The 23,428-nt window shown below is 35.4% G+C and overlaps 1 protein-coding gene across 1 annotated transcript in view; it reads right to left on the bottom strand.

The window, feature by feature from the left end:
- Nucleotides 1-8,600: 8,600 nt before the first annotated feature.
- Nucleotides 8,601-23,428, bottom strand: part of Rassf9 (Ras association domain family member 9) — a 35,649-nt gene continuing 20,821 nt past the window's right edge. Inside the window, exon 2 of the mRNA XM_060377969.1 lies at nucleotides 8,601-13,860. Coding sequence (XP_060233952.1) covers nucleotides 12,600-13,860 — 1,261 coding nt within the window. The 3' untranslated portion in view covers nucleotides 8,601-12,599. The remainder of the gene's footprint in view (nucleotides 13,861-23,428) is intronic.

The raw sequence follows: 23,428 nt of genomic DNA, 5'->3' as shown, positions 1-23,428 counted from the left end.
TTTTTTCTTTTCTTTTTTTTTTTTTGAATTTTTCTTAACACTTTATTTATTTTTTTTTTCAATGCAGTTTATTCAGGAACATTGAACAATCCTCGGACCCCGGGGAAAGCCAGCCCACAGCTTAAATAGCCTCTGGGTAGCCAACCCAGGCGTGCCACGGGGGCAATGCAGATAGGTCCACATACATGGAAGCAAGCCAGATCCTCGGCCTTAGCCAAATGTGGAGTTTCAAAAGGAGAAAATCTTAGCTGGGTAGAGTCTTGACCTGAGGGCACCCTTCCCTTTATTCTAGTACTCATCAGCCTTCTCCTTAATCTCCTTAATCTTCTTAATCTCTTCTTTTTCTCTTCAAACTATAGATTGTATATTTCTTTCTGCCTCATTTGCTCTTTTCCATTACAGATCTCCAGGTACCAACGTCTCTCTTAGTTACTTTACTATTGCTGTGACAAAACATCATGACCAAGGCAACTTATACAAGAGATTTGGAAGCTTCTAGTTCTAGAAAGAGTAGTGTCTATCATCATCATGGTGAGGAAGCATGGCAGGAGTAAAATATGGCAACTCTAGAACTGGAGATATGGCAAGCTAAGAACTCCTATCTTGAACTCTAAGCAGATCACAGAAAAAGACTGAACTGGAATGGAATGTGGCTTTGAAACCACAAAGCCCAGAGACATTTGTCCATTCTCTAGAAAGGTCATGCCTACTGAACTGCCCCAACTGTGCCAATGATTGTGGAGTCAGTATTAAAATTCCTGAGAGGCTAGGGAATATCTCATTCAAAGGACCAAAATAACAAATGTTTAATGTTTGTTATTTTTAGCACACTTTTGATTTGACTCTGTTTGCCTTCTTTAAAAGAAAAAAAAAGACCTGTTTTAAGCTTTACATATAATAAATTTCACTTAGTTTGAGCCATAACAAACATTACTTTTGGAATGGTTATATACATTATTAATATGCAGTCTCCAATGGTGTACTTGATGGGGAGTATAAAGTATATAAAATGCATATCTAGCACTTATATGACAGCTGGAATCCCTCCAAAGGCCCTACTCCACTCTACTACTTCCATCTTGGACTAAGCACTGTCTAAAATGTTACATCAAAGCATCTAACCTTGTCCATCTGTCATCTCAGGAGCAGACATATCAAGTTTCTGTTTCCAGTTCACTTTTGGCTTAGAACTTAAAGACTTCTGTGTTTTTCTTAGTTAATGAGTTCTTAGTCTCCCTGGTGATGCTGGCTTTCCACATTCCTTTATTGCAGCTTGGTAAAGTTTACAAACTCTGCCAAAATTAACAAACCACACTTTTAATAATACTCTGGGTTTAGAATCATTTGTGCAGCAATTGAACCATGAAAAGTTAAAGTTGCAATCCAGACCCACCACATTCAAATTCTCCAAGGTAAAATCTAGGAATCCATGCTTTAACAGGCTGTCTTTGTCAGTCTGTTGTGGAAACAGCTTTGGGAATTATCTCAGAAAGCCTTCTGACTCAGAGTGACCTAGAAATGTAATAACCATAGGGCACTGTCCTCCAGAGTTTGTTCTATTTTAGAGTTACAAATTCCTGTTATAATGAATGATAGTTCCATCCAAAGTCACATTGCTACTCCTCAAGAATTTCAGTATTTATGCATTTTTACCGTCTTTTGGAAGATAACCTAATTTATTAAGGGTAGATTCTGAAAAGGAATAGTGTAGTTCTGTTAGTAAGCTTTCAATTTCTTCTACTAAGGATTTTTTTTTTTTTTGTGTGTGTGTGTGTGTGTGTATGTATGAAAAATACTCACAACACAAGAAAATTAGCAATCTCATGTTCCATACCTGGACCCTAAATGGAATGACCTATGGCAATCTCACATACGTAGAAGGAGATATTAACAAATGTTTCAAAATAACTTTCAGACCTGAAAGTAAACTACCATTACTTTCTTACAAGAAGTAAAATAAATTCTATTCAAAATGGGGAAAAAATCTTTAAAATTGAGATTAAAATGAATAAGCTTTCATTTGAATGTATATGCATACAAGTATCATTGTTCATATGCTATAAACAGTAATAAAAAGATGTTCATATTTTACATCCTAGCAAACTATATGTTTTATCTGAGTAGAAAAAGTTTAAGTTTTATTTCACTGAAAATAATTATTAAAATATGTCTTATGTTTTTGGAACTTTGCTAGTTATCTAGTTTTGTATCACTATCAATGATATACTAGCCACTATAAAGTACTAGTCTTCATTGGTGTTAGGAGGATAAAAATAAAAAGGAATTATGTCTTTAACTTTTTTCCCCAGAATATCCTTTTTTGTTGTTCTGGAAAACATTTTATGAATTATTTTCACATCCATGTATTATTTAGATATTATAGTCATAGCTTTTGTCAATTAGGGTTAATGATAATGGTATTACCTGTCTAATCTGGAAATAAATGAGAGGCAGAAGTATAACTGTTAAGAGAGACAGACTTCTTGTAAGATAGAAGTCTATTTCATATTCAATTTGTTGGCTCTACAAAAGCAGAATATTGAAATGAGAAGTGTAGAAAATAAGGGAAGTAGTTAATATTTTTTATACATTAACCAAATCCATGTAACTCCCATAACATACATAACTGAATTTAGTATTTTAGTGTTTTCTTTCCCAGCTTTATATTGTTTTATGAGTCTGGATTTGACGTCTGGGTGTCAAGATTGTTAATTATTCAGGCTTCTAGTTGCTAATAGTTTATCTGTAATTATCCATCCACTTCTAGCTGTTTGCTATTTCTGAAAGTTTCAAAGAGCACAGCAAAGAGTTGGGAATATGTCACACATAAAAAACATTATTAATTATCTTAATTATAAAGATTCTTTATTTGTATGTACATTTATGGAGAAAACATAAGTGTATTGAGTCTCAAATTTATCATTATAAGATGAAAATATCAGTATCTACACATTTTCAATTTTACATAAATTTGTTGCTTGGCATGTATCAAGTTTTGTGACTTATTTAGAGTACACTGAAATTCGTTTATTTCTAGATATATTTCATTCTTGCATGATATTTTAACCATTAGAATCTATGATTAATAGTATCCTCAAACTCTCTTAACTCTTCCTTTATATTGGACATTGCAATTATCAGTAACGCTAGAAGTAGGAACAAATATTTATATGTATTTTTAAAGATTTTCAAATTATTTTCTTGCTGCTTAATGAACTATGAGAGTACTGATTGAAATCTGTGAATATGTGAGGGTTATTGAACTACACCATTATTTCCAAATTACTTTATTTTACTGTGTTAAAAAAATTGGCATAAGAAAAGCTATAAATGTATTTATTAAAGAAGGCCAAATATTCATTTTGTTCAATAATATGGATTTAAAGTGTAAATTCATGAAATGTATACATCCTGATAACGTTGTGGGGATGAGAATTTTATATGAAGTTATCATATGATATCATAGACTATCATAGAAGTTATCAAGTATAGCTGGAACATTTACTTTTCTTAATTTCTTTCTTTTTGATTTTCCATTTAAACACTATCTGAATTCCTAAGTGGTTACTTTTCTAAGCAGAACTTTTTATATAAAAAAATTAAATTATATGCTTGGTAGTTAGAGATAATAAATATTTGTGATAAAGTGAATTATTTATTTCAAATGAGGTAATACAAAAAAGATGTTTAAATAATGACTATATGAAATATAAACTTGTAAAAACACTGTTATTTTTCTTCAATTAGGTACAAAAATATGAGTTAATTGCTGAATAAATGCTTATGTCAGAAGAGGAACTTAAAAAATAGTGTTGTAATTTATAGTACATAATATAAGCACACAGTTCAGTCACAGCAAGAAAATCACAATAGAAAGGCCAACATAGATGATGTAGACCATCATTTGATTCACAAAAATCAATAATAAATACCACTCAAAATAGTGAGACAAAGTTCTGTGACAAATGGTATGGCATAATTTTTAATATTTAAGCAAAATAGTATCCATATTTAAAAAAATTAAAAACCCTGCAACCCTACAATTCTCCATATTTTAAAAATAAAAGTTTAAAAGTAAATGTGGACTAGGGAAGGGGAAAAAGAAGAAAAGAGGAAATGAGGATGGAACTGGGAGGAGACGAGGGAGGGGGTTACAGCTGGGATAAAAAGTGAATAAACTGTAATAAATAATAAATGAATAAATACATGTGTATATCAAAAAGGTAGAAACTATTTTTTTAGTTATTTATTATGCACTATGACAGCTTATAGGGGTTTAATGAAAATGTGGCCCATGTGCCAGCTGTTTTGTGATGCTATTTAAGTAGGTCTAGACGCTATGGCTAGAGGAAGTATGTCACTGGGGGCGGACTTTGAGGTTTAAAACCTCAGTGCTTTTGCTGTTTGAATTTTCTTTTTTTAATTTTTATTTTTTGTATTAATTACAATTTATTCACTTTATATCCCCCTTCCTCCTACCTTGCTAATTCTATCCTCCTTCCCTCATCTCCTCCTATGTCCCTCTCCAAGTGCATGGATAGGGGAGGACCTCCTCCCCTTTCCTCTGACCCTAGATTATTCTGTCTCATCAGAACTGGCTGCAATGTCCTCCTCTGTTGCTTGAGACTCTTAAACAAACTTCGGGCAGAGTACAGGGAATCTTGGAGAGAAGGGGGAAATCATAAGACCTAGAGAGGACAGGAGCTCCACATTCTGAGCATTGCAACAGAACCAAAATATCTGGGCACAGGGGTGTTTTCTGAGACTGAAACTACAACCAAGGGCCATTCATGGATATAACCTAGAACCCCTGCTCAGATGTAACCCATGGCAGCTCAGAATCCAAGTGGGTACCCTAATAAGAGGAACAGAGACTGTCTCTGTCTGAGTTTTCTATCTGCTTTTTGGGAGCTGTTAACAATCTGAACTTTCAACTGTTTCTGTTGCCATGTCTGCTACATGTTGCCACAATTCCCTGACATAACTGACCTTGACCCTCTATAAGTGTAAGTCAAATAAACCCATTTTTTTCTGTAAAGAATAACAGCAGTAAAAATTAAAAAGGTAATGGCCCTTTAAAGAATGACTAAAAAGCATATTATTAAATATTAACCACAAAGTCAACTATATAACATTAATTTGCTTATTTGTTGTGCATTTATAAATTTAAAAATTTTAAATGCATAAAAGATTAATTTTGTGTCTTTTCAGAGACTGATACTCCAACCAAGGACCATGCATGGAGATAACCTAGAACCCTTTCACAGATGTAGCCCATGGCAGCTCAGTGTCCAAGTGGGTTCCCTAGTGAGGGGAACAGGGACTGTTTCTGATATGAACTCAGTGGCTGGCTCTTTGATCACCTTCCCCTGATGGAGGAGCACACTTACCTGTCCACAGAGAAAGACAATGCAGCCAGTCCTGATGCAACCTGATAGGCTAGGTCAGATGGAAGGGGAGGAGGCCTTCCCCTATCAGTGGACTTGGGGGTAGGCATGGGATGAGATGAGCAAGGGAAGGTGGGATTGGGAAAGGATGATGGAGGGGCTACAGTTGGGATACAAAGTGAATAAACTGTAATTAATAAAAAATAAATTAAAAAAGAAAAAAGATTAATTTCTACATAAATGAATTATAAATATTCTTAAAATTGAAAACACACTTACCACTATTTGAGCCAATATTTCTACTTCTTGACTCACAGGAATTGATGTGAGTATCCTAATATAGTTAGACAGGAGGAAAGATCTCCATATTAACAATGTGGGACCCTTTTCAGAGCAGTCACATCTCTGAGTGAGAACAATGTGTGTATGAAGGCAACATAACAGATTATCTCTCTATTCTGGATATATTATATTAAATATGTCTCAAAACATAACTAAATATACATTCATTTATTCACATGTTATTTATAAAACAATTGATAAATTATGCTTAATATTTGAAATGTCAGAACAAACTCACTTGGGCAGCTGGGTCACAGCAATAGAATTAAGATTTCATAGTGTTCATCTTCTGAACAAATTGAGTTATACAATGTATCTATTTTACAAAAAAGTAAATATCCAATTATATTACACATATATGAAGCATAGTATCTCATCAGCTTTCTCTAAAAGCACCTTGTATGTCTACTTTAGAAAAACAATATGTGATCATCTTACCCCAAATGCTCCTCCTTGTTTAGCTTCTTTGGGTGTACAGATTTTAGTATGTATATCCTACCTTTTTTTCAAACTTTTTCTATTTTATCTTATTTTTTTCTAATTATTTATTATTTTTTTAATTAATTACAGTATATTTACTTTTTATCCCAGCTGTAGCCCCCTCCCTCATTCCTCCCAATCCCACCCTCCTTCTCTTATCTCCTCCCTGCCCCTCTCTAAGTCCATTGATGGGGGAGGTTCTTCTCCCCTTCCACCTGATCCTAGCTGATCAGGTTTCTTCAGGACTGGCTACAATATCCTCCTCTGTGGCCTGGCAAGGCTTCTCCTGCCTCAGGTATGTGTGTGTGTGGGGGGGGAGAGGTTAAAGAGCCAGCCATGAGTTCATGTAAGAAATAGTTCTTGTTCTAGGTTGTATCCATTCATGTTTTTTGGTTGGAGAAACAGTCTCAGAAAAGACCCCTATGCCCAGATATATTTGGTCCTTGTGGAGCTCCTGTCTTCTCCAGGTCATACTAACTCCCCCTTCTTTCATGTGATTCTCTCCTCTCTGCCCAAGGTTTGGTTATGAGTCTCAGTATCTGTTTTGATACACTGCTAGGTAGAGTCTTTCAGAGGCCCTCTGGTAAGCTCCTGTCTTGTTACTTGTTTTCTCCTATTTCCAATGTCCATCCCATTAGTCTTTCTAAGTGAAGATTGATCATCTTACCCCAGGGTCCTCTTTCTTGCTTATCTTCTGTAGGTGTATAGATTTTAGTATGTTTATCCTAACTTATAGGTCTAGTATCCACTTACAAGTGAGTATACACCATGTGTGTCTTTCTGCTTCCGGGACACCTCACTCAGATCCGACCGTTTGTCTGCAAATTTATGACTTCCTTGTTCTTAATTGCTGTGTAGTATTCCATTGTGTAAAAGTACCACAATTTCTGCATCCATTCCTCTGTTGAGGGACATTTGGGTTGTTTCTAGGTTCTAGCTGTTATGAATAAAGCTGCTATGAACATGGTTAAGCAAATGTCCTTGTTTTGTACTTGAGCATATTTTGGATATATGCCTAGGAGTGGTGTAGCTGGATCTTGAGGAAGCATTATTCCTAATTATCTGAGAAAGCACCTGATTGATTTCCAAAGTGGTTGAAAGAGACAGTGGAAGTAGGAGAAAACAAGAAACAGGACAGGAACCTACCATAGAAGGCCTCTGAAAGACTGTACCTAGCAGTGTATCAAAGCAAATGCTGAGACTCATAACCAAATCTTGGGCAGAGTGCAGGGAATCATATGAAAGAAGGGGGAGTTAGTAAGAACTGGAGAGGATGGGAACTCCACAAGGGCCAAATATATCAGGGCCCAGGGGTCTTTTCTGAGACTGTTTCTCCAACCAAGGAACATGCATGGATATAACCTAGAATCTCTGCTCAGATGTAGCCATGGCAGCTCAGTATCCAAGTGGGAGCCCTTGTAAGGGTGACTGAGACTGTTTCTGACATGAACTCAGTGGCTGGCTCTCTGACCACCCCCCTTTCCCCCGAGGAAGGAGCAGCTTTGATAGGCCACAGAGGAAGACATTGCAGCCAGTCCTGATGAGACCTGATAAGCTAGGGTTCAAAAGAAGGGGAGGAGGACCTCCCCTATCAGTGGAGTTAGAGAGGGCCAGGGAGGATATGAGGGACAGAGGGTGGGATTGGGAAGGAATGAAGGAGGGGGCTACAGCTGGAATACAAAGTAAATAAACTGTAATGAATATAAAAAAATAAAAATTCAATGAAAAAATAATACGTGAACTGCTTATTTTAATTATGAAGACATTCACTGAGATTTTCATATGTCAGTCTATTAATAATAGCACTAAAATTTTCAGTTCTCAATTCCAACAATTATTAAAACCATGAATTCTGACTTACCTAGAAAAACAATTAATGTCTTTCTTCTCTACCTACTGTGACATAGGCAAAGAGGTAGTATAAACTGATTCTTATGTGCTTATCTGGAAAGGATATACAATATTTTAATGAAGTTTTTCTGATAATTATAGAATTTGGTGGGAAATCTTCATATGATTTCAGTGATGAGAATTTTAAAACAGTCAAAAATTAATGCTTATTTGGTGCGAGCATTGGCAGAATAATATCTAATAGAAAGGACCAAGAAGGCCTTGAACATTCTTACATGAAATCACTTTACTTTAAAAAGAAAGAAGCCATGCATAAAAATCAACATACAAGTTAGGGCATAGTTCTATAACAAATTGAAACAAGTGTAAATGAAACCTGTTAAGAAGTTTTCTTAGAGACTATTTGATATACATTTATTTGTCAAGAAATACTAACCAATCTTTAAATAAATTGTATGAGCTAGCCTACCAATTATGTACTTCCAAATGGTATGAGATTTGTTTTAAATAGAACTATTTAAATAAAGAAAATACCACAGATGGGATACAATAATCTTTTATTTATTTCTGGATCAGTTATAACTTGAAGAAATGATACTTTATATTTATCAAGTGAAGTTTATCAGACTACTAAGGCAGTAAGAAAAGAAGAAGTCCAATGTTTTAAAGATACCCCAGAATTAAAAGGGTTTTCCTTTGTCACTAGAAAAATGTATGTTTTATATATAGCGATAACTCTACTCTGAAAATTTATAAAAGGCAGCCACAGAAATATATTGTCATATACAGTGGAGGTTTAAATAAATACAAAAATAAAAACTTTAATGGATTAGAAAAGCTTTTATGTACTAATAAAACATAATTTTGCAATTAAGAAGAAAAATTATGCAGAGTTTTAATTTAGGTATTTAAAAGATATAGTGTGACTATTACTTCAAACCCAACATTATGAAATACTTTTCTTATATATTCACAATGCTTAGCAGTTATAACATTGCCATTAAATTAAAAGGCATTTGAGTTATTTTAAGTCAGAAACTGTTAACTGAAAAAAAGAATGCTTCTCAAGATTTGAATTTTATACAATGCATGTATGTGCTGAAATACTACATAGTGTCACCTGATAACGAATACTTTTTCATTAACTAGAAATGATGTCACATTGATAAAATTCATAACAATGTAAAGATCTACTATTTACTCCCTAACTTTATAGGTAGAATTTCCACTGATATTTTAAAGCTTATGAATGTGCAAGCATACTTAAAAGTTGCACAAGTAAATATAATGTAAAAAAAAAAAGTAAATCACTGAAAATGTTAAAAACCCTTGACTATTTAGCAGTTCAATTTACAAATAGAACAAGAGTCTAAGAAGCTGGTTATTACCAAGTTGGAAAGGCAGGTAATAAAGCAGTAAAATCAAATTGTAGTGGGTGACTGGAGTTAGAAGATCACATACATATATCACATACAAATATTACAGCCTTATGCATAAGAGAAGCTCAAGGGAAATACATCTAGAATATTCGTAAGTCCAGACATAAGAGATCAGAACTTCCTAGAGGAAACACAACTGTGTGAAAGAAAAGAACACTTTAACATGTTTAAGGTAGGTAGTTGTTGGGAGTGGTAGCACAAGCCTTACTCCCAGCGCTCTATAAATGGAGTTTTAAGAAGGGTGTTCTAGGACTGTCAGGGCTACAAGAGAAATAGGGTCTCAAAACAAAACAAAACAAAGCAAAAACAAAACAAAGCAAACAACAACAAAGAAAGCAGGTAACATTTCAGTGTACAGTAGAAGGAGAGGGAAACAGTCCTCCTGAGCAGAAGGATGCATAGCTGCAAAGCATGTCCTAAGAACCTAGCTTTTGGAAAAATAAGCATCATAAACTGTGGCTTGCTTCTTCTTGCTGCATATAGCCATTTCCTGATTAAACCAGGCTACTTAAGGGCTTGTAATTCACTAAGTCTCTAAAGATAATTAAAGCATTAATCCTTCAAGTTCTGTATTTATAAGCTTAATCATAATTTTAACAATAAATAGTGTAGCATCCATGAGATCACTCATTATTTCTATTTGTAAAAATATGTTCATATTTAACTATGTTAGAGCTTCACCATAGAAACTAATTGCCATGTGATTTAGTGTAATGAACAAGGGCAAAAATATATTTTAATAATTAAGGAGATGTGTAAGATCTGCAATGAGTTTAGAAAGTCTGCATTCTAACAGAAGTTTTCAACAACCTTTACAGTAAAATGCAGAATTGCACCATAGACACCATCATTCTAAGTAACTGTGTGAAAACAGAAGTTTGTTCATTGTTCCAGAAACTGAAACTCTGTGACTGACTCTCATCACAACTGTTTATAAAGTTAATGTGGTCAAGTTGGGTAGTGAGATACACAACACTTGTTTTCTTACCAAACATATAATCTGAAGAGACAGCTTTCATTTAAAAAAAAAAGTAAAAATGGCTTATCATTTATAAAAACTTTCTGAATTTAATCTATTAGTAACAACGAATATGTCAACAATTTAGCACGTTTTAGTTATCTGACGGTGTCCCTTTTACAAATAGCTATTCCACTCTTTCTTTAGAAATAATTTATGTGAGCCTATTACTTACTATTTATCCTAGTACTGCCATGGAATGGAAATTCTTATTTTATGAAAATAAGAAAATATTTTGGTTTTAAAATATGGTAACCTGGGTATTTTCCAGATATGAAACTCTATGGAAATATAAATATCTTCCCAAAGATAAATGAAGCAGGTAAAGGCAGCAGGAAGAAAGAACAGCTGGAAAGAGCAATTAAAGACATTTAGTCCAAAAAAAACCTGGCCAAATATTTATAATATGTTATAGATATATTAACATATATAATCTAATATATATAGTGTTCTTTTTCCTTTGTTGTTCATTTTAGATGCTGGTGTTTAATTTCCATATGTCATTATTTAAGAAGAAATGTGCTCTTGTTTATTTCTGAGATGAGTGGGGAACATTTTGCTTTCTTACATAACTAAATGCGCAGTAACAAGCCCTTCAAAAGTAAAAGTTTTACCTTCAAAGCAAAAAAAAGAAAGAAAGAAAATAGAAAAAAAAACTGGTAAAATCTTGTAATGTCTTAAAACCTTTCAAACTTTAAAAGGGAGAACCGTTAAAAGTTGTACCACTTTGTATCAAAGAGACACATTCTAGGAACGCTATCTAACGTCTACATACTATAAATACATCAACAAAATTTTTACTTTATGTGTCCTGACATGTGTAAAATGTGCCAACTAAAGAAAATTTAAGTACACCAATATTCAGTAAATAGCAAAATGATAAATTTAATTTTTTGGCTGTGATGGCATCCCACCTTTACTGAAAGGAAGGGAGAAAGAGAAGGTAGGTGAAAAAAGAAAAGAAAAAATAAGCTAGCAAGAGGGCAGAAGAGAGAGTAAATGTATATCAAAACCGAAGAAAATAGCATCATTATTGACAGGGATGACAGAATCCAAATAATGAATTCAATTTCTTGAATTTCCTTTGTGCTTTGGACAACTTAAAAATACTGAGCTGTTGCAAGCACCCAGAAATTTCTCTGACAGATGGGTTACAGCATATCAGAATAAACTTTCAGTTCTACTCTGTGTGTTCCCAGAGAAGAGAAAACTGATATATCCACATAAAGGACCGTAAACTCCACTTCAACTTACACAGCTAAGGAATAAATAAAATTACAATTGCTTTCTTCTCTAGCCTATACTATTCCTTCCGAAATAATGAACCTGCACACAGCATTGACTTAATTAGAGAATCTAAGGAGCACATAGTAAAAGCTTATCCATAGTTCGTGATCATGTTAGACCTGCTAAGAAATTTTAAAAAAGCTGATTGTGTGTAACACTTGACTTTGCTTCATCTGCACCCAAGCTGATCGACTGTCAGAAATTACACATGTCCCAACAGCTTCCTGTCTCTTAGACTTAAACAGACAGAGGTCAGGAAGAGACATAGACAGTATATTTTACAGCCTAACTATTGAAAACGCAAAATTTGAGTTAATTCGTATTTGACATATATATGTATATGTCAGGATCGGACCTGCACTTCACAGACTTAACACATTCTAACGATAAAATATTGTCAAAAATGAGAAACTCGTGTTCATTTTTACTTTCTCATGCTTGCTGTATGAAAGTCTGATGAACAAAGTTGTTGAGAACTGTTTTTAAGTTCATATCATTCATGTCTCGTTAAAGCTGTGGAGGCATTATCAATCAATTCCCATGAGAAGGTTTGGGTGCTGCGTAACCCTAAGCTAATACCTAATACATTCCTAATACACAGATTTTTGCTTGAACCTATAATAAATCCAAACTGGAAATACTATATGAAAACAAGTAATGGTGCTAGAGCTGTCCACTAGTTTTTATTAGCTACCCAATCAGCACTGTTTACACGTTCACAGAGTTATGCGCGGAGGAGAGTTCCTTGGGAAATCACACCAAACACCATTGCTGCTTAGAAGGAAGCCGCGCGAGTTAGGTTGACAAGAGCAGTACATCGCCCATAGTCGTTTCAGAGTCCTGACTGTGGTTGGAACTGATGCCAGTGTCTGAATCTGTGTCATTTGGGTATGTGTTGGACACCCTTTGAGTTAATGGAGGGATCTCCCCATTGCTGCTGGGAGCCTCATTTTCCTGTCCTCCGTTTTCTTTTAGCTGGCATCCATCTTTGTGGCTAACGTGAAGGGAACTGAACTCCTTGGCTAGGAGTTGGTATTCCCTTTCTTTCATCTGAAGCAACGAGTCACTGTATTTAATCTCTTTCTGGATGCCACTCAAGTGAGAGTGGATTTTCAAACCAGCTTTCATACTTTTCTCCAAATCGCACTTTATGCTTTCTAAATCGGAGTTTTCCAACTCACAGGCCGTTGCGCCCTGTGGGTCTTCAATTCCGGCAATGCCCGTGCTCTTCACCTCTCTCTCAATCTCAGCAGACAGCTTGTCAATGAGGGCTCTGTAGTACTGTAGCCGTTCCTCTAGCTGTGCCACCCCCTCACTGTCGTTCAGGTCCTCTAGAGTCTCGCTGTCCTCAGACTGCAAGTCCAGCTTTTGCTCATTTTCACTGAACCTGGGCATTAAGTATGCCTCCTGAACGTAATTGTCCCCATCATTCCCGAGCCGGTCCAAGTGGATCTTAGCTTCACATTTTTCGATTTCCATATCTAACTCTTTCATTCGTTGCACTTGCTGGTGAATAGTGTGGTCCTGAGAAATAATCAGATGAACTAAACTCTCCATATTGTCTCGATCATAAGAAACTGTGTCCTGCTTAATTTTAGCCAGTTTCCGGAAGGTTTTCTTGACTATTCGTTTTTGCTTATCCGGTGGTAAAGTTTTCATGTAATTTGCTGGGCTGAGCTCCCAAGGCTTGTCACTATTTTGCACTGGTTTGGTTTCAGCTGTCCGCCACAGAGGAACCGGGAGAAAGGCATCTGTTTTAACCAAAACAAACTGCATGTTGGGCTGCTCATCTCCCCAGGCCTTCCACAGCTTCAGGATCCTCGTCAGCGGAGGCAGGGCCCGCTCTGAGCCCCTCCACTTTTCAACAATGCAGTAGTCGCTGGCTTTGCCCAAAAGAAATCGCTTCTCTCCAAATGTAGCCTCATGCTCCTCCAGCAAAGCCTGGATGACATCGGTGGAAGTGGTGCGTTTAGTTAATCCACAGACAATCTTCTCATCCTGGCAAACCCAAACCACAATTTCCTTCTCTTCAGAATCCATGTCCTTAGTTGGAGATCTGAAAGGAAAACAAAGGGTGTTATATTTCTGTCATCACCTGCGTAAACTCAGAAAGCTGGTTTAACATTAATGTCTTTTTTTGCCTCTACTCTGAATGAGAGTCATGCTTTTAGGTTCTGGCTGCAGAAGAACAGGAAGATATATTCCGGGTTCTGAATGGAAAACTTTTGGATTTCTGTTCAGTTTTCTTTTTTGGCTGATTATAGAAAGGGCAAATTGTCAATGAAAAAAAAATCGAAATGCTTTTCATTTAATAATTTAAAGTTAGTCTTGACATGATACACTGATGATAATCACAGAGAAGACAGCAAAGAAGAACAAAGGTGAGCCCTTCCCCTTTTTCCTGGAGTCTTAAGACTAGAGGGAAAATATAGAATTAGAGGTAGGAGTGATCAGATTAAGTATTATAGTCACAGAGGTAAAAATACTTGACTCTTTGGTTCTATATTTAAAACATTCATTCTTTCATTGAACAAGTGTTTTTGCTATATTGACTCTGTGCCAAGCATGTCTGACATCACTGCCCATCAGTAACACAGGAATATTAACAACAACATAAGTGTCATCTATCAGTTTTAGCATTGCCATGACAAAATCCCTGACATGGACCACTCAGAGAAGGGAGGACTTATCCACGGCTTCAGAAGGTTCATTCTGATACCCAGGGCCTTGTGTTTGGGAAGAACATCATGATAGGGTAGGAGACATATGGAATAGGGAGCATGGTACACAGGAAGTACAAAGACAGCTTATGGCATGGTCAGCAAGAAACAAACCAGACTGAAAGGAATCATGGCGCTTTGTGACTCTATGTGACCTTAATCACTTCCTCAAGGTTACAGAACACCATAGTTACATAGTTTCTATCTCCTTATTATTATTAGTATATGGCAGGCTTAAGTCCCTGCATATTTTCTCAAGTCACAAATATAGAAAGAGGCATGGAGGGATTTTCAAGTTTGTGCATTAAATGTTTTACATGTGGATTAAATAAAAACAAAATGTGCTACTGTTATTTAACTTTATGATGAAAATGCTATCTTCTGAGAGAGGTGGGCGCACAGTATTCGCTGAAATTCGCTCAGTTCCTCTACAAGGACTGCTCTCATTTGCAGCTGCGTGTTAACTTCTGCGATGCTTTTGAAGAATCCATCATGTCTCGAAGCTGATACAGTAGTGAAGTTTTTCTGGCTGCCTTGAGCAACTGCGTTAGCTGGTAAAACATGTATATTAAAAACAACAACAAAGCAAACACAAACCCCAAGCCATTCTCTCCTCTGTTCTCTCGTTGAAAACCATTAGTCATGGTATTCAGCAGTGGTCGCCACTTGACCTGTGAGTTCTTCAGCCCTGTATTAGTGGTTTGAATGATTCTGGAATAAAGGGAGCAAAACATCCATTTTGTGAAAAGTCATAGTGATGTCCATCCACCGTTCCCAGAACTGCTATAGCAACTGAGCTTTTTTCTGCTTTGAAAGGATCAAGTTTTCATACACTGAGTTTTCCCTACCCCAAAAGACTGCAAATTTTTAGCTTTTGTCAACAAGCTACAATAATGTTGTGGACAATAAAGAAAAATATTTATTTTATATTGTATATACACTATAAAGTGGGCTTATAGTAATCCTACAATCTCACTGTTTGTGCTTTGTTTTTATCAGAGCTGAAGACTGAACCCAGGACTTTGCAATTGCTAGGCAAGAGCTCTACCACTGAGCTAAAAACCCAACCCTGTTCGTGGCCTTTTTCAAATATCCAACCCATGTTTACGTATTTTCTTTTCTTTTAATTTTATTTTTTTCTTCACAATTTATTCATTATATATCCTAATTGAAACCTCCTCCCTAAATTCCCTCCAGTCCCACCCTCCCTCCTTCTTCCCCTATCCCCTTCCCCTAGTCCGCTGAAATGGAGAGTTCTCCACCATTGCCATCTGCCCATAGCTTGTTAGGTCTCATCAAGACTGCCTGTATCCTTTTCCTTCATGGCCTGGCAAAGCTGCATCATCAGCGGTGAGTGATCAAAGAGCAGGCAACTGAGTTCATGATAGAGGCAGCCCCTGCTCCCCTCACTCAGAGATTGACATGGAGACTGTGTTGCCAATTGCCCACATCTGTCCTGTTGATGTATTTTCTATGTGTAGCTGTTGCTAAACATTTGGGATTTTTTAACAGCCAAATAAATCCAAATAAATTCAATTCAAATAAAGTAATGGTTAAAACTTCTACTACTTGACTTAACACATTTAAATGTAATGACCACTCAATACCGATTTTTGGCAGTAAGTCTTTAATAACTTGGATGTGTTTTATCATGTCTAAAATGTATTTTGTAGTTGGCTTAGAATTTTCAAAACTAGTTATTTTGTGATACTGCTCTAACTGAATTTCTATTCAACAGCTAAACAAATGTTTCCTAATCACTTCTATGGGAACTGTACATTATACAAAGACAGGCATGATTTACAAGACTGTCTCTTCTACAATATGGGAACAGAGTAAAAAAAAAAAAGTCCCCATGCATTAATCCAATCAGAAATCTTAAAGGTTCTTTTAAAAAGTAATTGTATCATTTGAGCATTGCAAAATGTAGTCATCTGCTATGGATGAACATTTTAACACTAAAACTTTAGAGAGAAGGGCTTGTTTCTTCATCTCTAGTTTATGCTGCAGTTCTGACCTAGCCTGTCAATATTTGGAAGTGTGCTATGTAATTAAAGCCATGCTATCTACAAATATATACATAACAAAAGGCGAAAATTACAGATTTAATGTGCTAACTTGGTTTGTGATGCAATGTAATTAATTAGTGCTTATCTAATGAGTGCAGTTGTAATGGTTGAGATCTGTGACTAATGTAGCAGGGCCTTGTTACCTGAAAATAAAAAGGTTTAGATACAAAGTACATCTGGGAGTGTAGTTTTGTTCGGGGTTTTGGTGTGTTTTGGGAGTGTGTTCACCAAACTCCATTGCTGTGTCAGAACGCCTGAGAAAACAACTTAAGAGGGAAAGAGTTTCCTTTGGCTCATGGTTTGAAAATGACAAGCCATGGTCAGGTGGCTCAGTCTTGTCTTGTAACTCGGGTGGTAAGTTATGGTGCAGAGGGTTCAGTGGAACAGAGAGGCTCACTGCATGGGGTCAGGAACCAGAGAGCAACTGGAAGGAGCCAGGGACAAGGTGTAAATATCAAGAACAAGGCCTCAAATGTCCATCTTCTCCTTCTGCTCCTTAGCATCCTATCTAGAAACTCGCAAAGCAGTGCAGTCTGTAGATGAAAGTAGACCTCATGATCCAGTGAACTGTTAATTACTGGAGCCACAAATACATCCACAGTTCATACACAAACTTATAGGCTATAGGCCCACTAAAACTGATTTTAATGTCTTTGATTTGGAAAACCTCATAATCTAATAGTTCATTTCTAGTAGGTATTTGTATCCCAATGGCTTAACAACATTTATAAAGAGATTAAATTTTAATATAATTATATATATATTTAATATTTGGGGTGCAGTTTACAATACCCTTGTTTATTCCATCTTAATAAATTACCTAAACTTCTTCCTAAATATTGAAAATATTTGTATATATTTACTATTTACAAATTAGTGGAATTACATAACTGTCAGATATTTTATGGGTTTTGGTAATCACAAAGTTAAGAAATCATGTGTGTTGAACTTATAAATATTCTGTTTATTGATGGGAGAACTGAGACAAGGAATGGTAACTAACTTTACTAACATCATGTATATAAGAAAGAGTGTGAGTGATCCTCTCAGCTCTCACTTTAGAACAGAGACTACTAATCTAGTAAAACAAATTACAGTAGCCATTATGAGTACCTGTCCAGAAGCATCTCTGTGCTTGCCACATTTCACATTTCAACACTTCTTTTTAAGTTAAATTTTTTGGAATCCAAACCTTTGTTTTACAGTTCACTTGTTATAATTGACATATACACTTGATTTAATACTTTTAGATGAAGCAAAAAAACAGTATAAGCTTGACAATATATTTTAACATATTATTATATTTGATAATTTTACAAATACAGGTCTCTCATAGAACTATTCTATTTATTGTCTAACTCACTTCTGTCTATTTTATCTTATAGTTGTCTGCTTTAAAATAGGTTAGGCTGTTAATACACAGAAAAAATTACAAAAACAATTATACTTAAGATGTTTCATTTAATTTGGTAAGTAGTTTTTCTTCTACGAAATTCTGATAAAATTAATTCATCAAATTAGTGGAAAAATAAAATGAAAAATCACATAGCGTGAAAAATGATTGAAAACTTTATTCTTAACTATCACTAACAGGCATGTTGAAGTCAAAAATATTTTCTTAATTCTCTGTAATCTTCACTTTAAGGCTACGAGATAAATATGTGACTCAGCTTTGTCACAGTGGTTATCACAAATATCAAATGCACAAAGCTCTTAAGATTGTAAAAAGTTACTTGTGTAAGAAGCCATTATGTATAATAATAGTAAATTAAACTATCATTTTCATTTAATGAAGAGGAAGATATTTTTATTCAGTAATCATGTTGAACTTACTGCAATGATTCACAATCTTGTTCCATAAATATTTTAACATGTTGTAATATTTTTCACCTGTCCCAACTAGTCAATTCTTTTCAATGTACGCTACTAATATTAAGTAATTCCTTACTTCACAACTTCACAAGTTATATTCTTAAAAATCATAAATTTGTTGAATTAAAAATGAGTCAACATGCTTATGATTGTCTCCTGTTTATAATTTGACTGGTTGTACTAATATGCTATATTTCATAGCTTTTTTAGAATAGTTTCATCAAAAAATTTAGGAGTTTTTTATAACAAGTGTAGCATCACATATGCTAATTACAACCTTAATTATAAGGACTTTCTCATATTCTCTCTTAAATAATAGTATATTATTGAATATCAAATATTTTATATGATATGTATCATCAAATAGGAACATAAAATATTCATTCACTAATAATTAAATTAATAGCACAAATTTCACACAATCAAGATGAGTTGCCTTAGAAATTCACCATTGATACTATGAAGTATTTCACTGAATAACTACTGTGAATAAAACATGACAAGATAAATTAAAGTTTTAGGTCTTGAAGTTTTAAGATAAACTTTAAGTGAAATACTACCTATGCCATTACAATGTCAAATGAAGACTCTCAAATTACGTCTTCATACAACAAGGTGAATGGGTAAATTGCCATTAGTTCTTGTCAACAAATGGATCAGACATTGAAGATGGAATACAGAACTAAAGAGAAGATTTCCTTAACAGAATATAGAAGACAACGATAAATTGAATGTGAATACAAAATCCTTACCAGTGTAACTCTTAATTTCACAGCAAACCTATTTTCAAAACAATAAGAATCAGTAGATATAACTAATATTTGCTTTGTCAGGAGTGGGACTTTGCAGCCAGTCCTGAAGATACCTGATAAAATAGGATCAGATGAATGGGGAGGAGGTCACCCCCATCAGTGGACTTGGAAAGGGGCAGGGTGGAGAGGAGGGAGGGAGGGTGGGAGTGGGAGGGGACGAGGGAGCAGGATACAGCTGGGATACAGAGTTAATAAAATGTAACTGATAAGAAAAAATAAAAATTAAAAACAAATATTTGCTTTGTACAGTATGCTTCTCAATAAAGTATTGCCCTATGACACAATCTATAGATTACATTAATATTTGAAACTCTGGAAACATTTTTTTTCTGTAGAGCTTATGTAAAAATTTCTTATTTCCTATGCCAGCCTGAAATGTATGCTATGAATACAATTTAGTTATCATGTACTTTGTTGCTGTTGTTGTTACTCAAATCTCTGTAGAACGAGGCTTTAGGAAAGAAAATCAAGATAATTTTCAGGTCCTTGTCCTAGAGACATCTGTGCTGGAAACTGTGATCACCCTAATGGAAGACGATGAGCTGAGAAGAGGTGGGGGAGCATTAGTCTTACCTGGCTACCCATGACCCAGTCGCCTTTTCCTCTTCTTACTACTATTTATTTTTCAAGCTAAACATTCTTCTGATGATCTTTCACCCTAGATTACTTTACAAATCTTGACACATTGTCAGTGTTTGCAGACACTTCTAGGTCAATGCATGAATTGCCACACACTACTGACATCTACTCTCAGTACAGATTGAGGTTAGGAACACTTTTTTTTAATTTTTTATTTAACTTTTATTAATTACACTTTATTCCTTTTCTATCCCCCCATAAGCCCCTCCCTCCTCCCCTCCTGGGCCCACCCTCCCCCCTTTCTGCATGCATGCCTCTCCCCAAGTCCACTGATAGGGGAGGTCCTCCTCTCCTTCTTTCTGATCTTTTTTTTTGTTTGTTTGTTCTTCTCAATGCAGTTTATTCAGGAACCTTGAACAATCTTCTGACCCTGGGGAAAGCCAGCCCACAGGAACACTTCTAATGTACATGTCAGTGGCCACACACTACATCTGCTATGTAGAGCCTAGTAACACAAATATCCCACAGTTTATAAGAGAAGTCCCTCATATCAAGAAACGGTCTCATCTAAAACACTGGGAATGACGCTGTTTAAAGCACAGCTTTTTCACTTGTGACTCAAGACCCCACAAGTGCTGCACGAATAAGGTCAGTTTTAGTCAATGGAAAGCACTATTTTTACACCCTATTAAAGTTTCTGTCTTCATTAGGAAACAGACATCAGACTAGTAAATATGGAGCACAGGTTGTAGGGTGAAGGGAGATGTGTGGGTACAGCGCTCTGGGAATAACAAGGACACCTGGCTGATTACTGGCTGTGGTAGGAGGAGTCTGTGTAATGCATTACCACTGCATTGCTCTCTGACTTTTTCCCTGAAACCTCGCTTGTGTTAGACAGAATGAACATGCAAGATCCCAGTTAAGGGAATTCCTGATCTCTCAAAATTAATGACAAGAGGAGGGCAAGGCAAGATGTCTGCCGTGTTTTTGGATGAAATGGAAATATCCAGCTATGACTTCAGGAAAAGATGACAATCTTTCTCATTTATTGCTATTGAGTTGTGAGGATGTTAGGATGTTAGATAAATCAACCAGTCACAGCCTTCATGGGATGTCTCAGCAATAAAACTACAATTAATGTAGTTTTATGTACATTTGTATGTACATAATGTGGCATTATGTACATTTTTTATCCAAATAACAGCATAGAATGTAATTCAGTCTTGTGAAATATTTTTACCTATTTGTTCATTTAAAAGTATGTTGGGTGTGGGGGAGGTTTGCCCCTAACACATGCCCAGGACAGAGAACAATGTTCCAGAGTCAGGTCACTTCTTCCAACATATAGATCCCCGAAATTGAACTCAAGTGTCAGGCGCAACAACAAATGCCTTCACCCAGTGAGTCATCTCCCCAACTCCCTAGAACCTACAAACACTAAGAACACAAAGAACACTATCTCAAAGTAATTATTCACATGAGTTGCTATACAAACAAATAAACAATAAGCAAAAAGAGCAACTAATTATTTTTCTTGTTACTTGTTAGATATGAAACAAGGATCAGTAGAATGCCAATAAATACTTTTTGCTCAAAGTTCTCATTCCATGAGGAAATGAAAATTCTATTCCTAGATTTTAATTTATAATATAATATATACTCTTGCTATGTTCTAAGAAGACATTATTTTCCATATTAACATTATGCAATTCTATGCAATGCAAGAAAGCAAATTCAACAAAATAAAATCAGTACAACATAAAGTCACATCTTAATATCTACAGCTCTTGGTTTGGGGACCTCATATCTCAAAAATGACACAATTAAGAAATTTTGAAGTTCCTTATGTAAAATGATATGATATTCACACACCATCTTCACACTTCCCATCATATTTTTTGAATCATTCCAAAATACCTGTATGTGAAAAATTTAAGTATTTTGATAAACCGTCTTGTTTGGATAATGACACGTGGAAGAAAGAGGTCTGAGTATATTCATTACAGATGAAATTGTTTTTATACTTTAGGCCTGCGGCTGGTTTAATTCATGAGCGCAGAACCCTCCACCATGCAGAGTTGCATGCGTTATTCACCCTAGGCAACGAGTATTCTGAAGAACAGAGAACAAATACTGTTTTAGAATAAATTAACTTTGAGGAAGTATGTAGCAGAAAACATTTTTGGCTTGTTTGTCCTGTGCATATGTTTTCATTTTGCATGTGTCTGCATACACATGTATGTGGTTGTATGTGCTCACATTTGCACATATGTACATGTGGAAACCAGAAGTTGAAACCATTTGGTACCCTCACCAATATTTTTCCACAATATTTAGTGAGGCACGGTTCCAAGGAGCTGGATAACCTAGCCAGCTTATTAGAGGGAATCCCAGTCTCTGACTCATGAGTACAGGAATGAGAAATGGTTACCACACTTGTCTAGCTTTTATGTGGGTTCTGGGGCTGTAGATTCAGGCCCTCACACTTTCACAGAAATGCTTTACCTATGAAGCCAATTTTATAGCCCAAATCACAAATTTTAGTCACTCATAATAGTCCAATTTTTCATGAAAATACTAATGGCCATGACAGTTATGACATTCCTTCAAACAGACCTTTTTCACCTTATTCCACAAAACTACTAAGACATGACTTTATGTTGTACTAATTTTACTTTGTTGTTTCTTGATAAAGAACAAGTTCGCTAACTTAAGATATATGCCAGAGGTTATAAATTTGTTTTCAGGCTCTAAACCCAGATATATTGAAATTATAAAGCTTAAAATATTGAGGATGTCATAATCATATCAGATGTTAAACAGTAACTAAAATGTCACAGGAACTTTATGACTGAAAGTTTCTAACCTAATTCAGTAGCACTTTACTTTTCCAATCACTATAGACTGTCAGCTTGCAAATATAATTAGTTTAGCTGACACACTGCCCCACTTTTATCATTATTTTATGAGAGATGTGTGTATGTTTGTGCAGTTAACTTTGTGATAGAAGGCATGACAAAAAAAATGAAACTTACAAGTAAAACTTGATAAGGACAAAATATTAAATGTGTAATTAAAAAATAAAACTACATAAGTCTACTTAATCTGTTTCTTTTTGCTAGTTACCTCAGAATAGTTTAGGCATTTGAAAAACAACACATGGGTTATTATAATTTTCCTCAGCATTTATTTGTTAGTTGAATTTTAAGGAATGTGCTGGAATGCTGAGGAGGCCACGCCCTCAGGAAGCAGAGGCAGAAACATCAGAAGTTTGAGACTAGTCCAAAAACAAACAAAGATGACACGTTGACTTTTCTGTTCAGGAAATTGTCATGTAGCTGGGAAGGAAAAGTGGTGTGCAAAGATATCCATTTCCTTGTAGCCTTTCGGCACATATGTTTTTTTAAACACACAGTAGTATAATAATAACAATTAATGGATGCTTACTGTGAGCTGTGTCTGCAGCATTCCAAATCATTTTCATGCTATTATTTACTTAATCCTCATCACAAAATAAAGTTACAAGCTTTGATGCCCAGTTTACAGATAAGTAAGTATGGATCATTTTGTAT

This window comes from Meriones unguiculatus, chromosome 2 (assembly GCF_030254825.1).
Source record: "Meriones unguiculatus strain TT.TT164.6M chromosome 2, Bangor_MerUng_6.1, whole genome shotgun sequence".
In the NCBI taxonomy this organism is placed as follows: Eukaryota; Metazoa; Chordata; class Mammalia; order Rodentia; family Muridae; genus Meriones; species Meriones unguiculatus.
This window is presented reverse-complemented; position numbering and strand designations above follow the sequence as displayed.